This window comes from Salarias fasciatus, chromosome 9, assembly GCF_902148845.1.
Source record: "Salarias fasciatus chromosome 9, fSalaFa1.1, whole genome shotgun sequence".
Classification (NCBI taxonomy): domain Eukaryota; kingdom Metazoa; phylum Chordata; class Actinopteri; order Blenniiformes; family Blenniidae; genus Salarias; species Salarias fasciatus.
The window spans coordinates 12,065,791-12,080,777 of NC_043753.1; the positions used below are offsets into that span (position 1 = coordinate 12,065,791).

At 41.3% G+C, this 14,987-nt stretch overlaps 1 protein-coding gene across 4 annotated transcripts in view; it reads left to right on the forward strand.

Moving 5' to 3' along the window:
* Nucleotides 1-880: 880 nt before the first annotated feature.
* neto1l (neuropilin (NRP) and tolloid (TLL)-like 1, like) overlaps nt 881-14,987 on the forward strand; it is a 78,898-nt gene continuing 64,791 nt past the window's right edge. For all 4 annotated transcript variants that reach the window (XR_003931981.1, XM_030099007.1, XM_030099008.1 and 1 more), the window contains exons 1-4: nt 881-1,492; nt 2,242-2,298; nt 2,385-2,519; nt 3,499-3,747. Coding sequence is in view for 3 of the 4 variants with exons in the window: in XM_030099007.1 (XP_029954867.1) it covers nt 1,465-1,492; nt 2,242-2,298; nt 2,385-2,519; nt 3,499-3,747 (469 nt within the window). In the remaining variant the exon portion in view is untranslated. The remainder of the gene's footprint in view (nt 1,493-2,241; nt 2,299-2,384; nt 2,520-3,498; nt 3,748-14,987) is intronic.

A 14,987-nucleotide genomic window follows, 5' to 3' on the forward strand; every position in this document is an offset into this window, starting at 1 on the left:
TGCCAACACTATTTTGGGAGCCTGAGCCCCTGAATTGTCCCTGGGCACCCTCTGATCAGCTTTGTCATCAGGTGTGAGAGCGGCTACACACTGAAGCAGAGTGTGGGTACATCCTGACACTCACACCTCAGGAAAGTAATAGGACTGTCTATCTTTTTTTTTTGAGGAAAAACGAAAGAAAAGTGCAGCTCCTCTGCTGGCATTTTTTTTTTTTTTTTTACCTTGTGAAAAGTGAAAAGATAGTGAGGTAAGAACAAAATCTGATGACTTTGACTGAGTAGTATGTCTAGTTTATTCCATACTTGGAGGATGCATCCCAAATAGAGCAGACACTGACGGTGCTTTCCTGTAATGGATAAGAGTTGATTGTTTGAACCGGTGGAGGAGTGACTGTTTACGCATAACTGCTGGAGCTCCCCATCCTATTTCATTCTGCTTGGTTTTTTTTTTTCCCCATGTTTGATCACGCCGATAGCGCATCCACGCGATTTGCTTGTTTATTCCAATTCTGATTTCTTTTCTGCTTACCTTTCCATTTCGCCGTCGCGCGGCAGATCCACGAGCTGAACTGAATTTTGCACCGCGTTTTTTCATTATTATTATTATTATTACTATTGTCAATACACACACATCATTTTTAGCGCTTCTCTACGCGTGTGCGGCAGAAGTCGTGTCTCGGAGAAGTTTTCGGCGCGTGCGTCAGAACGAAGTGTCTGCGTGAGGCTCGTGGCGCATTGGACGGCAGGAGTCAGCGCGCAGCGAGCGCGAGGAGGAGGGAGATCATACATTAACTCCTGCTGGCTGCGGGGACTCTACAGTTGACAGGAGCCAAGACAGAGGGACACAACACCGGCTGCTTTTTCTTTTTGTTTTTGTTTTTTTTTTCTCATCAGAAACACAAGCGCGTCAATTCACTTCAAGATTTCATCGTTGGAGGTTTTTACGCACCGCAAAAGAGTAAAGAAAACGCCGCAGAGATGAGTGTTGCGTGGTTTTACGTGCCCCCGAAGGACCCCCTCTCCTGATAAAGGGACCAAAGAGGACAAAACAAGGCTGTCCACGATATTTTCCAAAAGAAGATCGCAAAGGTGGAGCGATTAGAGAAGGGCTGATGAAGGGACTATTAATCCTTTCAGTGCATCAAAAGCACCAAAGGGCATTAGAAACGTTTGGATGGAAATCGGGCGAGTGTTTGGAACTGTTTCTTGTTTTATACGAAACTGGTGACTAGTTGTTGTGACGCATCTGAAAGGGATTTGGTTTTCCTCCACTTGAGATTTTATAATAGGGAATATATATATTTCTTTTCCATCTTGTTTCCTAACCGAAAAGGTTGCGCGGCATGAGCGGTTTCTCGGTGTGAATGGTCAGAAACTCTCATCTCTGTGTTTTTTTCTCTCCTCAAGTATTCTCCAATCTAAATGGAATTAGTTGAGTCTGAAGCCGTTTGTGAAAGGAACAGACATGGTACATGGGCACAGCTTCCCTCACGGTAAGACATCCGTATTCATCCAGCTGAGGCACACTTGCTCCAAAGCCCTGCTTGCTCTGCCTCACCCCCGAACGCAAAAGCGGTATAATAATCCTTTAATCAGTTTAGAGCGACTGTAAAAGAAAAAAAAAAAATCAGAGCAACAGATCAAACTGAAAACAGGGACACAAGTAATAATTTGTATTTAAAAAAATAACAGATGTGATGAAGTAACGCACTGCTCTCCGCAACCTGTAAACTCAACGTTGAAGGTCACTGTGTTAACTTCTTCATATTTTTTTTTCAGTGTAATTATATATATATATATATCTCCTAATGTCAATAATTTGACAGTGGATATTCTCATTAAGAGTTGTTTAATTAACAAAAACTCTTATCTAGATGCTTTAACAGTCAAATTAAATGATTTTAATTATCTTTTTAGGGGCTTTTCTGAACCCTGTGGCTGACAAGAGCTATAAATAGGAGTGACTGATATTAATGCAGCCTGAGTTGGACTCCATACCCTTGGATGTTGTGTTGTTGGGACATTTGTCATCACTTTCTTTGGCGTTGTGCTTATTTTTGTTCAGAGGTCTTTCAGGTTGCAGTGTGGACAGTTTTAACATGATCATATTACTGATGAAACTCAATACTTGGAATGTGTTTTAATGCTGAGTCAAACCTCAAACACACTCCATGAGGCAGAGGAGCAATGTACTGAAGTCACTGTCACACTTTAAAATATATCTATCTTTTTGTTCTTGCAGTTGTTGCAAGTCTGCTCATACTTGGGTTGTCTGGAGCAACAAAGAAGGACCCAGCAGGTAATGTCAATCGCCAAGGCCTGAACGTCTCCTGTCTTCAAAGGTTTCATCACTGTTCATGTTGTTTTATCATATTATGTTTTTAGTGAAAAACAATTCTGGAGTGAAGCCTGCAGGTCAATGTGGGACGTGGGTGAAAGAATCAGAAGGAGGGCTCTTCACCTCTCCCAATTTCCCCAACAAATACCCCCCAGACACAGAGTGCGTTTACATCCTTGAAGGTAAATATCCTCTTCATCCTTTTTAAAGGGCACTCCCTAAAATATGTGTTAACTGCAACTTTTAATGCTTGAGACTTTAAAAATGTCACAAAAGATGCACCATCACATGCCAGTCATACAATCACATCTCCTGCAAAGTGGTCTAAAACTGACAAAAGTCATACTTATTTCCCAATTTTGAGTTTTTCCCTGGGATTAGTCCCCATGAAAATTGCCTTGTTTGGCAAGTGAAGTACAAGTAAACACTAATATTGTTCAATATGCTGTTTTCAAAGCAGAATGTTTCGACTGTGCTTGGTTGTATGTTAAAAATAGACACTCTCATGAGCAGTTGTTTTTCTGTGTATGGTGCTGATGTTCAAGTACTGTTTTTCGCAATTTGTTCTATTTTTAAGATAAGTGCATCACTCAGATGTACTAAGTTACAAAAGGGGAAGCTTTTCTGGAGCAAATGGGGCTAACACTACACTGCACTATAGCAAACGGAAATCAGAAGGAAACATAGGGATGCACAAGTTACCCATGAGGTCACTTTGCATAAGATAAAGGGTTAAGCACAAGCTCCAGTGAAATAAACGGTTAAATAAAGAAAGAACAAGATGCTTTAGCTATTTATTTACAGCTGAAGCATCACTGGCTCTCTCCTGAGAGGGAACTCAATGTGTGCCTTCAGTTGGTGATTAGATGTATTGGTTATTTACCGTCAGGTGGCTCAGCCTGATTTGGTCATGCTGACAAAATGATATATGATTACTCAGCGCACATAATCTGATTAAAATATTATCAAAGTCAATGCGGAACTAACAGCTCTGGTGTTTTGGAGATGAATTGACTAACAGCCAGGATGGGAGGTGTGTATTGAATGCGAGGGCGTGCTGCTAATAAAACAGGCTGAGCGGTCATCAATGAGAGCATGACTAATATTTTACTCCATGCTTTGTGCTGTGTGTCTTGTAATTATTTTCATTGTGTCTTCCAGCGCCCCCCAGGCAGTGCATCGATCTACACTTTGAGGAGAATTATTCCATCGAGTCCTCTTGGGAATGTAAATTTGACAATATCGAGGTACGGGATGGACCCTTTGGCTTCTCCCCAATGATCGGACGCTACTGCGGCCAGCACAGCCCGCCTGATATCAGGAGCAGCGGCCGATACCTGTGGATAAAATTTGTTACAGACGGCGAACTGGAAGCGGTGGGATTTTCAGCAAGTTACAACTTCACTGCAGGTATGAGTTTTTTTTTTTTTTTTTGTTCCCTTCTTTCTTTTTGTTGCAGTTTTTCCTTACTGCCTATGTCAGTTCATTTTTGCCTTTGTAAGCATATTCCTCATTTTTAGCTCTAACAGCAAGGCTTCAAATGAATAACAAACATCATTCAGGGAGCTCGGCCTTGTGGGAGCCTCTTGCAGTTTTATTGATTGTCTGTCTGCACACCCTCACTATTTCCATTGGCAATATGCTGTCACTGCCCAGGACTCTGGTGGCTGGTTAGCCTGGTATTCATTTTCTCTTTGTATTTCGAGTCAAGAACACCAGAAACTGTCTTATCTCTACACCGTCCCTGTGTAAAATGTTGACCTTCTTAACGTGCGTCATTTTTGGTTGAGATCCTATTTCTGACTCAAAGCCGGGATTGATGACAAAAAAAATCAGTGCATTACAATGATTTAATATTCCTGCATCCACACTTGACTGGGTTTAATAACACTGCCAATGTTTTCAGTGTGTTAGAGGCTCAAAAGGCACAGTGCCAGGGATATGAAGGGTACGCCAGTGGTTTTCCCATATCCACTTGCACTTTAAGGGGCATTTTCCCCATTGGATTTTTGAACGTGCGATTGTTTATTGGATGAACATGTGTGCAGTGCATTAACCTTTCATTCACAATCATGCAACCTCAAGCTGTTGGCCGATGAAGAGAAAACCTTTGAGGTGAAAATAGCCTGTGGATTTATCTGTAACGCTTGTGTGTATGAGACATCAGCATGGTAAAACACTTGATAGGTAATTACAGTGAAGAGGTGCAGCTAGTTGTAATAAAATACTGAGATAAGCGGAGCAATAAAGTAGATTTTATGCGTTGGCTCAGTAGATATTAGATAAATTGCACACACACATTTACTGTAATGTAGTATTGGAGCTTACACAGTCGCAGAAAGAGTTCCAGAAACTTATACTGTCAAATTACATACATTTCAGAGAGAAGCTGCAAGGGAAGAACAAACAAAGCGCTGGGAAACATGAATTGACACAAATTTCTAGAGGGTGTCAGCCGTAGTTATGTTCTGCGCTACAGAGATGCCGTCTGCTGAGGCATGAATCTCACATCCTGCAGCTGTGCTTCATACATCAATTGCTCTATCAGCTTCACTTAAAGTTCTGCTCTTTAGAAGCGCACTTGTGCTATACCGAATGTGTTATTTCTCCGGCAGCAGAGCCGGCCGAGTAGCTAAACATTTGCCAAGTAATAGGATGATGAATGGCGTTCTAGCTTATATTACCTAAACCACCATGAAATGAATTGTTCAACAATTTTGCGAAGTACACACCCTGACAGTTCTTCTCTCTGAGAATTGCACCAAATAAGAAGAAATGAAGCTGCTGACTCTGGCTAGCTTTGCTTCCCTCAAAGAAAAGACAGAGGAGTAAACAGTTCCTGCAGTACCTCTCTTCAGAGAACAGAAAATTTACAGAATTTGACTATTCACTTATTACAAACAAACACGATTATTCCTTCTGCGTATTCACTAGAGTATGGGCTCGACTGAATCCCAAATATGACTCATAATATGGAATAAAAATGGTTGAAGATCGGGCGTGTGTGAGTTTGCATATTCTCCCTGTGTGTGCATGGGTTTTTTTTTCTGGACACTGCTTTCCTCCCACAGTCCAAAGAACAAGCAGTTTTTAAGGGAGTTTATATGGTTGTCTGTCTTTGTCTTTGCTCTTTGATGAACTGGTGGCACGTCCAGGTTGTGTCCTGCCTTTGGACATAGTTTGATGGGATTGGCTCTAGCAGCCTGTAACCTTAAGTTGGATTGATGTGCATCAAAAAACACATTTTATGGACAAAGTCAAGTTTGTATATTGCAGACACAGTCACCCAAATTTGAGCGGATGATCCTGTGGAATATAATGTTGAGTCGCTTAAATTGGTTTCATTAGGGAAATGAGCTGAGTGCCTGACACGTTACATCATTTATGCTTAAATATTGTCACCAAACTGCCAAAAGCACACCTTAAATTTACATACAGGAGTGTTAGTCTGCCTTGATGAACCAGATTTAACAACCTAATTTGTAATATAGCAAAGTCAGTCTGCAAAACTGTTTTCCCTCATTTGTGTGCGTGAAATATTGAAGTACAGTGTTTATATGCACTCACTGTTGTTGCTACAACTTCCAAAAATGCAGGGAAATCAAAGTACACTTGAAGGATTGTTTGTTGTTTTTAACCTTCCTGATAGTCACAGCTGAAGAATCCAGCCCACTTTCCCCATAATGTGCAATTCAATTATTGTTTCGTCTTCCCACTTCTCTTGGGAGTCTCTGTGAAAATTTGCTGAGAGGAAAGAAAAAAGCCTTGCCTCTTGACTTGATAAGAAATATCTGTGGCATATGATTTACATAATTAAAGAAGATAAAAGTCTTGAATTCATTTGACTTGATACTCTGAAATCTGGCAATGTGAATGTGTCTTACATCTGCAGCTGCTCTGCTAGCCATGCTAATTCACACAGCCCTCCTTTGATGAATGTGAGTGAAAAAAGTGGCAACCAAGGTGACGTGAATCAGCTCCTCGTAGCCTTTTCCTCAGTCATTTTATGAGCAGTAAAATAAAAATAAACCCCCCCCCCCCTCCTCATTCTGGCTGTATCCTTTATGCTCTTGATGACTAATTCAGTTAGCACAGTGAATGTCAGCGAGTGACTGCTGTCTCACAATATCTGGTGTCGTATTATATGCCGAGGTGCGCTTGAGGCCCACAGATGCTGTGCGATTACGTCTGTGACATCAGAGGAAGTAAGAAAATGGACACGAGAGATTCATACAAAGCAGTGACGAAAGGAACTTGGCTTCCCCGGTGATGTGACGTTCGTCAGAGAAATTATACCCCGACGCCTCGTGGCTGGTCTCTTTCTGCATCGCAGAAGTCTGGCAGCAGCGGAGCAGCAAATGACATTGTAGCTCATTTATTGGAAGACAATGAATTGCACGTTGGGAGTTTGACAAGATATCTGAATCGCACGTAATACAAAGAGGCACAGTTGAGCTGTGGTGAGACTTGTCAATTCAGCGGTGGCCCACAAGGCCTCTGTACGGTTTGCCTTGTTCCTGCCTTTGTTTTCCCTGGGTCATCCAGCAGTCCAACTACTTGCTCTGTAAATTGCTCGTTGTTGTGAGTGTACACTGAACAGCCACTTCATTGGATGCACCTGCTTTTCTTGTTATGCATGCAACTAATCAGATCATCTTGTGGCAACAGTTAAATGTCAGTATGACACAGTCTGAATGGCTTTCTGATGTTCAAACTGAGCTAAAGAACTGGGAAGAAATTTCATTTAAATGATTACAAAGGTGGCGTGATTGTTTCTACCAGATGAGTATTAAAACCACTGATCTCCTGAGAGAGATCATTTTCTCTTTTTATTCTTCAAGAAATGTTTTAGAGTCTAGAGAGAATCATCCGAAAAAGAGAGACTCTCCGGTGAGCAGCAGTTTGCCAGGCCAGTTTTCTGGTAAGCTGATGGGTTACAACAGCCAGACCTCAGCGGATGTCACTCTGCTGAGGACAGAAAGCTGAGGCTGAAGTTGGCACAGTCTTGGAAAAGCGTTTCCTCGTCTGAAGAGTCTCATTTCTGCGGTTACATTCAGATGGTAGGGTCAGAATTTGGGTTAAACAACATGAATGCATGACTCCATCCTGCCTTGCATCAACAGGCCAGGCTGCTGTTGATGGTTTGCTACCGGTAGGGGAGATATTCTTGGCACAATTTGGCGTTTAAGTAATGCTCAGTCTGTACGAGAGTCTACCCTGAGTGCCGTTGCCATATCTCTCCCCACAGTGCAACATCTTCTGATCGCTACTTCCAGCAGGCTAATGCGCCAAATCACCTTTTTGTTAACATGATAATGAGCCTGCTAGACTCAAAAGACCTCTTTCGCAACCACAGTTCATTCTGAAAGCGCACCTCTGGGACGTAGTGGAAAAGGAGCTTCACATCATTGATGTTCAACTGACAACTCTGCAGCGAAGGTGCGATACTTTCACGTCATTATGGAATAAAGTCTCTGAGGAGCATTTTCAGCACCTTGTTGAATTTATGACTTCAAGAGCTGTGGGAGCTCTGATTGTAAATGAGGGTCCAAAGTGCTACTAGAAAGGTTTTCCTAATGTTTTGGCCAATGTCTAGGAGTATGTATAGGAACTGACAACCTCTAAAAAGTGCACTCTGAATTATGGACGCTGTAATGCACGCGTGTGTGCTGACTATAATCATGGCATTGGTGGCCTCGAGGTCGGATGAGCTTTCTTGTGCTTGGAGGTTTAAATCCCACAGCCGGGAGGTCCCTGAGCAAGTCCTTCGACCATAAGCAGCTCCCACTGCTCTTAGCATGTGAAGGGAAGGTTAGATGTGAAAAGAGATGGGTTAAGTGCAGAGAAACATTTTCCCAAAGGGTATCAGTAAAGAATATAGGATTGAAAACAACAAAAACCAAATTAAGCTGTTGTAAACTTGATTAAAATTATAATTTCTCATCCTAAGGAAGTGAATTCAATGAGCACTCTGCGTTTATTGTTGTTTTCGGGTGTTCATTTAGATCATCCCCTTTTAAAAGCAACTATCAACATGCAGAAATTGAGTTGTGATGGTTAAAAAATGCTGATGGTCGTGTCTTTACTCTGCTGTGTTTAAAAGCAACATCAAAACCCCCAGAAAAACCATTACATTCGGCTAATATTAAAGGAAAATTGTAAGTGGATGGAAGGGAAACACATGGAGGGAAAGTTTGCGTATCTGTGTTAATGTGAACTCAATGGAGCAGTTGGACATTTTGATAATTGTTTTTTGCTTTATTGCACTCAGGGGGGAGGCAAGATTGCTGGTACTCCCTTTGTCTTTACAGCTTAGATTAATATTAAAAGATTACATCCTACAGAGCCTCTAAAGTGTTTAATTTATCATCATATAATTCCTCTGCTTAAATCATGCACAGTATATGGGGTTTGAAACAACGCGCTGTGTGGCACGGCTGCTGTATTTGTTTGCTGACACATCCATCCATCTTCTATACCACTTAATCCAGCGAAGGGCCATGGACCGCCAATCCTAGTTTACTGTGGCTGAGGGCGTGATACACACACACAGAGACAGACAACCATATTGACCCAACACACACACTCACACACACTGGGAGAAGATGCAAACTCAAACACAGAAGAGCCCCAGTGAGTGTTGTCAATCCATGACCTTCTCACTGTAAGGCGAGAGTACGAACCACTGCCTCCCTCTGATGCACCACAGCCAAAGAAGATCAGCTTCCTGTCTGCCTTTGAATCAATCTCATAGGCTCAAGATGAGTTATGCTCAGTCTGATTATGTAATAATCTTACCCAGTTTCAAACCGCATGCAGAGCTATTATTTGTTGGATATTTGAGAGGTCATGACATTTCACTCCACAATCAAGTCCATGTAAAAACCCCGTTCAGCTGAGAAGGAAGCCAGAAAGAGAAGAGTAAGTAATCAGCCTGTCATTTAGGAAAAGACAGAAAGCCTCAGGCCTGTGACTCAGACCTGTCTCTGAATTTGTGTAATTGCTGGCATGGCTTTCATTTTGTTAATTGTTTTCTTAATTTTGTTCTGTCTTTGTCATTATCTGGTTCAGATATATTCATAGCAGAAAAAAGTATTCGGCTTTGAAATATTTCAAAATATGTAGGTGTCATGTTGAGCCATTGTCTGTGTTGTGGTGGTGTGAATGTATTTGAGGTGTCGTGCTTAAGCCTTAGCTGTCCATCATGTCTCGAATCATGAGGTTGTTATTTTTCGTGGCACATATGAAGTTGTCTCCCTGACATTCGCGTCAACTCAGGAGGTCAGGGACACGGCAGACGCATTACCACTGTGACAGGCAGCCTTGTAGTAATGTCACATAATATCCAGATTTTAAGAGAGTGTGGCAGTGAAAATCATAAAGTGAAGAATCTGCGGTCCACATGTCTCTCTAAATGTGTGTTTTCAAGGCCATTGAGAGATTTGAGCAGTATTCTGTCATTTTGGGTCGCCCTAGGGTGCCGTGACCTTCCACCCCACTGGACTGGTAGATTAAGTGCTGTTTCAGCACCTTAAGTCAAAGCCAGAACAAATAAAAGCTGTGAGTCTCCCCCCTTTTGCTCTAAGTGCTCTGATCATTGCCTGTTTGCCGAGCCAGGACCTGGCGCTGAGGTACGCTGTACGGGGGACTCAGGAGGGTTTTTTGGGGAAAAGAAATACCTTGTTCTTTCTTTTTTTCTGCTTTAAGAAAAATGACAACCTATATTGGATTTGTCGTTTGAGTTTTGTGTTTCTTCTTTAGACTTTCTTTTAAAATAGCTGATGGATTGTCCCTGTACCTTTTCCCTAACGTCCCACTAATAAAGGCCCGAAAGTCCAAATTGTGCAAACTATAGATTCTCAGACCACAATAATGGAAACCTTTGATGCTACTGTCAGTTAATTTAGGCCATGGCTAATCGAAATGGCACTGATTGATCGAAGTTTTTTAAAAGTCCAACCAGGCCTGAACTGGCCCAAGAATCATTTTGGAATGAAATGAATCAAATGACATTTAGGATCATTGCTGGACCAGGATGTATGGGCCTATCATGAAGAAGGCAGGGTCACGAGATTGAACCTAGATGGGTTCAAACTGGAAAATTGGAAATTGAACCGTAGAGATTGGCTCGTTGCTCTTGGAGGGAAATCACTGTGGCAGGCGGCGCCATTGCTCTGGATTGGACGGAAAGTTCAGCAACTTTCTGGCCTCACATGTGGGCTCCAAAGACATTAGCTGGTGGCAATGGCCGACATTTAAATGTTTGAATTGCATTTTGTTCAATCGTACTCTCTACACTCCCAGAGTGAAGTTTCTGAAGGCTGACATTCACCGAACGGCTAACAGGGAGGCAAATTATTCATTAGAGCTATTAGTGTTCTTTTAAGTTGAAATCAGTGACGGAGATTTTAGAGAGGTGAATAGAGCGAAGAAAAGAGTTGAGTCTTAGGTTTTCTGGGGAAGAAATATTTTTGGGCTGTACTTTATATTCCGTGCTGTATTTCACTTCACTTCACACTGTGACATTTACTTTTTGATATACAAAAAAAAAAAAATAAAGTGACAGACGGTAAGAAATACCTACTGTAGCATTTTAATAACCTTGTGGCCGGATATAGAAAACTACTGGAGGTGTTGGGATGTTCCTTCTATAAATAAAAGGGGGATGGCTTCAGTCCATTGTTATTTGTCAGTGAGGAGCACGACATTCAGTGCAGAATGATAAATAATACATACATCACAAAACACTGACCTGTGAGAATCGTTTCCATGCACTGTGCATTCATGCTCTGCAAATTCAAGACAAAACAATTGTAAATATGAAAGGAAAGAATGATTATTGTGATCAATTCACAAAATGTGTCTGATTAATTAAACTATTTGCTGTCCTGATTATTTTCAAACCCAATGTGCAAAGGACAAATATCAAAAGCCCAGAAGTCAAGGAAAATTACCTCAGATAATAAAGTCAGATGCAGATTTGATTAAAAAAAAAAAAAAAAAAAAAAAAAAAAACATCCAAAAAACTCAAAAAAAAACTGTTCCGGTCACATCTGGTATCTGGTAAAAGGCATACTATTTAGATTAACTAATCCCAGAGCACAAAGACATTAACATCATCTACTATCAAGTGTTTATCTTTATCCCAAAGCATATTATCCTAACTCTTGACAACATTATCACATACCGCATCTGGACCTGATATCATGCACCATCACTTCTTGTTTTATTATTCTGTCTCTATCAGTTGTGTCAAACTCATTTTTGTTCATAAGCCACATACAGCCACATTTCATCATGATGAAAATGTTGATATTTTTTTCCAAATCTGAACATTTACTATCAACTCAACATAAAGCCAGTTTTAATGATGCAAAATACATCGAAATGTCAAAAAGAAGAAAAGGAATAACTCTGTTGCATTTTGCAGCCTTTGCATGCATGTTTGTGTAAACTCATCCTGATAGTGTGACTTTGAGACTCATGCAAGCTTTCGAGGCAGCATCGCCCGCATCATATCAGGCCTCAGTGTTGCATTATGTGTGCTGCTCTTAAGAATGCTGTGTTAGAAACTCAATTTCTTTGCAATTTGGATAATTTGCTTGGTGGTTTGATGGGCTGGATTTCAGCTTCTTGCGGCCCCATTTTTGGACATGGGCCTAATGTTTGACACCCTTGACCTATGTGAAGCATTGACTAAATACTGCAAATGCATGACTGTTCTGCTTTGTTGTTCATAGTTGCAGATTTATAGTGTTCATGTACCATGTGAGGCTTTTTTTCCCCCCCTTGTCCTGTCCGACAGTCAAGGCGTACAGTATTATATGATCGAAAGCCTTTTAGTGTCAAAACTGTTTCTGCTCTTGCAACAGGAAAAGATGGGGGTTCTCCCTCTGTTGCCGCCTTTATTGACAACTGGCATGGCTGCTGGACATGACCGGGGTGGGAATGCTCAGACAATAAGGCCAGAGCGAGAGAGTGAGGGACAGAAAATAACCTTGTTGCTGATTTATTACATTTACATTCAGCAAGCGACAGTTACACAGCCAGACAAGCCTGAGCAGCACTTACCAAAAGTACATAAAGCACTCAAGACAGATGTATAGCTTAATACAGCTTTCCTTGTTTGTTGGTATTTTCCGTCGCCAGGTTCCATTGTATACGACATGCTCCCGGAACAACACACAATGCATCGATCATCAGATTTCCGAGACCTTTTTATCTCGTGAAGATATTTGATGCACTGATTGTGTGTTGGCCTGATGAGCCGTTTCCATTGCAGCATTTTTTACTGTGCACCAAAGTGTGAGTGTCATGTGCACATTTACCCTGAAACTCAACTGAGTCGACCTAAAAATGTCAGCTGTGACAGCACCTTTATTTCGAACAGATTCCTATAGTGAATACTGACCTTGTAGAATTCAGTCTCGCTGTTACATTTTGATACTGTTCCCCATAAATCCAATAAAAAACATTGTCAAAACTTTGTCCCACACTGGTGCAGCACCTGAGGCGGTTGGAGTAAATTTTCATTTTCCATGGCCTGGCACTGGTCGGGTTTCAGATTCACAGAAGAGCGCAGAGGAATGGCAGATGAAATCCATGAGCAGAAATGGAGAAAAGCCTCCTGTGGTGCATTCTCTGGTGTCCCCTCCCTTGAGGTTATGCTGGGCCTCCCTGAATGAACTGCTTCCGTAGAGTTACCCCTAATAAATCACAAAACAAACAGAAAAAAGATCTTCAGTCCAATGTTGTGCTCCAGCACTTATTGCCATTAGGGCTCCCAGCAGTGCAAGTCGCATTCATAGGGAGATTTCTGCATGTTCATTCAGAGCTGCCTACTGTTCCTCTGATTGTTGTGGCTCACTCCTTTCTCCATTGGGAAGATGTGTAGGTGTACATTACTCACATGCTCCCTTATGTGCTATTACCAGCCAAAGGACTTTTGGCATAGAGAATGTCTTCGGAGAATCAGGTCTCCTGTGCAGTTTTCCCATGGAATTCCCTCTTGTAGGTTTCTGAGCTGTGGCTGGCAACACCTCAGCAATCTCATTTCGAGAAGAAATCTCCCGTGCTGGTGTATAGTAAAGAGAAATGATAGGCGGTGCTTTCGAGCTCCGCTGAAGACGCCCCCTCTCTCCTCACTGTTTTAGTAAAACGAGATGGATGGCGCCAGTTAGCATTTCAGGCACACCTCTTGCAGCTGTGAAAGAGGTCAGTCGTACCCTCGCTCCTCTCACTCATCCCTCTGTCTCTCCAGTTAACACTGCCTCCTTTCTTCTTTCCTGCCGTCTCTCATAGCCGCACACCGTTGATCACTTCTATTCAAATTTACAACGGCTACATGCAAACACGGACGCTTACAGACATCTCTTATTACTTGTTAACATAATCTTACAACCAGATTTAATGAATTTATTGATATATTTTTGGGGGGATGTTGATTTCAGTACGTTTTAGTCAAAGAGCCATGGTTATGAGAACTGTGAGACTCTCTCACTGACATGCAGAAATATGACTCCTATCACTAGAATAATTTTTTAAAAATGTAAAATTGTTGAGTTTTAAACAATTCCCCTGACAAAGTAAACTTTTTGGACTGTTGTTCATCGCTTCCACTTCAAACTATGTAGTTGTTTAAGACACTTTTTTGTGTGTACCCTGCAGTTTCCTTAATTATCTTCTTGTGCACAACATTGCTAATCATCTTGATTTTTGTGCAGTTTGTCTTTGTCCTACTTTCTCGCTGTGATGTTTCCATGTTTCCATTATCTCAGCGGTGACTTGGTGAGTGCATTTCTCTTCTAACAAGGTCTGATCGCAGTTGTTACATGATTTGCCTGATTGCAATTATTATGCATAATTATTAGAATCATTAACATTCACAACAAATCCGTCGTCATTTTGACATTGTCATTCCCAGTTTCTGTGATCTTTATTGCCTCATGTGGGCCCTTTTCCTCCGATTTTTTTGAATGCATATAATTAAAAAATTAGTATCAACAACTGTTTACCTTCACGGTTAATTTCTCATGTCCAGTTTCTCTCAGTTTCAGTGAACACTTGCTGAAGCATCACAGTCTAATATACTCACATACTCTGGGCACAGTTTGTTTTCAGGCTAAATGATGCAGTTCAGAGTGGGAGGACGAACCCAGCCTCCTAGAGTTGAAACCAAACTGCTCTCAGCACAAGTCTCACAATACACATCATTATAAAAAATGGCAATTTTTGGGTTGAGTGACAGACTTCCTACTATGTTGTCATCTCTAATTCAATTCTAAAAATACATGTTCAAAACAATTATTGATAGTTTTACTTTGCACCTCACGATAAGAGAAGATGTCCATTCCACACTTTGGAAAAACCGTGCTATTCAATGAAGAGTGAAAAATGCAGTTCATAGGACAATTTGTGGTTTAAAAACTGTGTAATTACTGCTGCAATCTATTGAATTTAGGGTTCCTCAACATGATAAGGTTGTAAATCTTCAAAGAGCGCTCATTCTTTAAATCTTTAAAAAAAAAAGAAAAAAATTGCTGTCAGCATAACCAAAGACAAATTAATAACATAAGCTGACTTCAGAGGTTTTTAGAAAATCGGAGAGCCAGAGATAGAGGACAGCGTGGTAGTGTGGCGCTTCATCCACT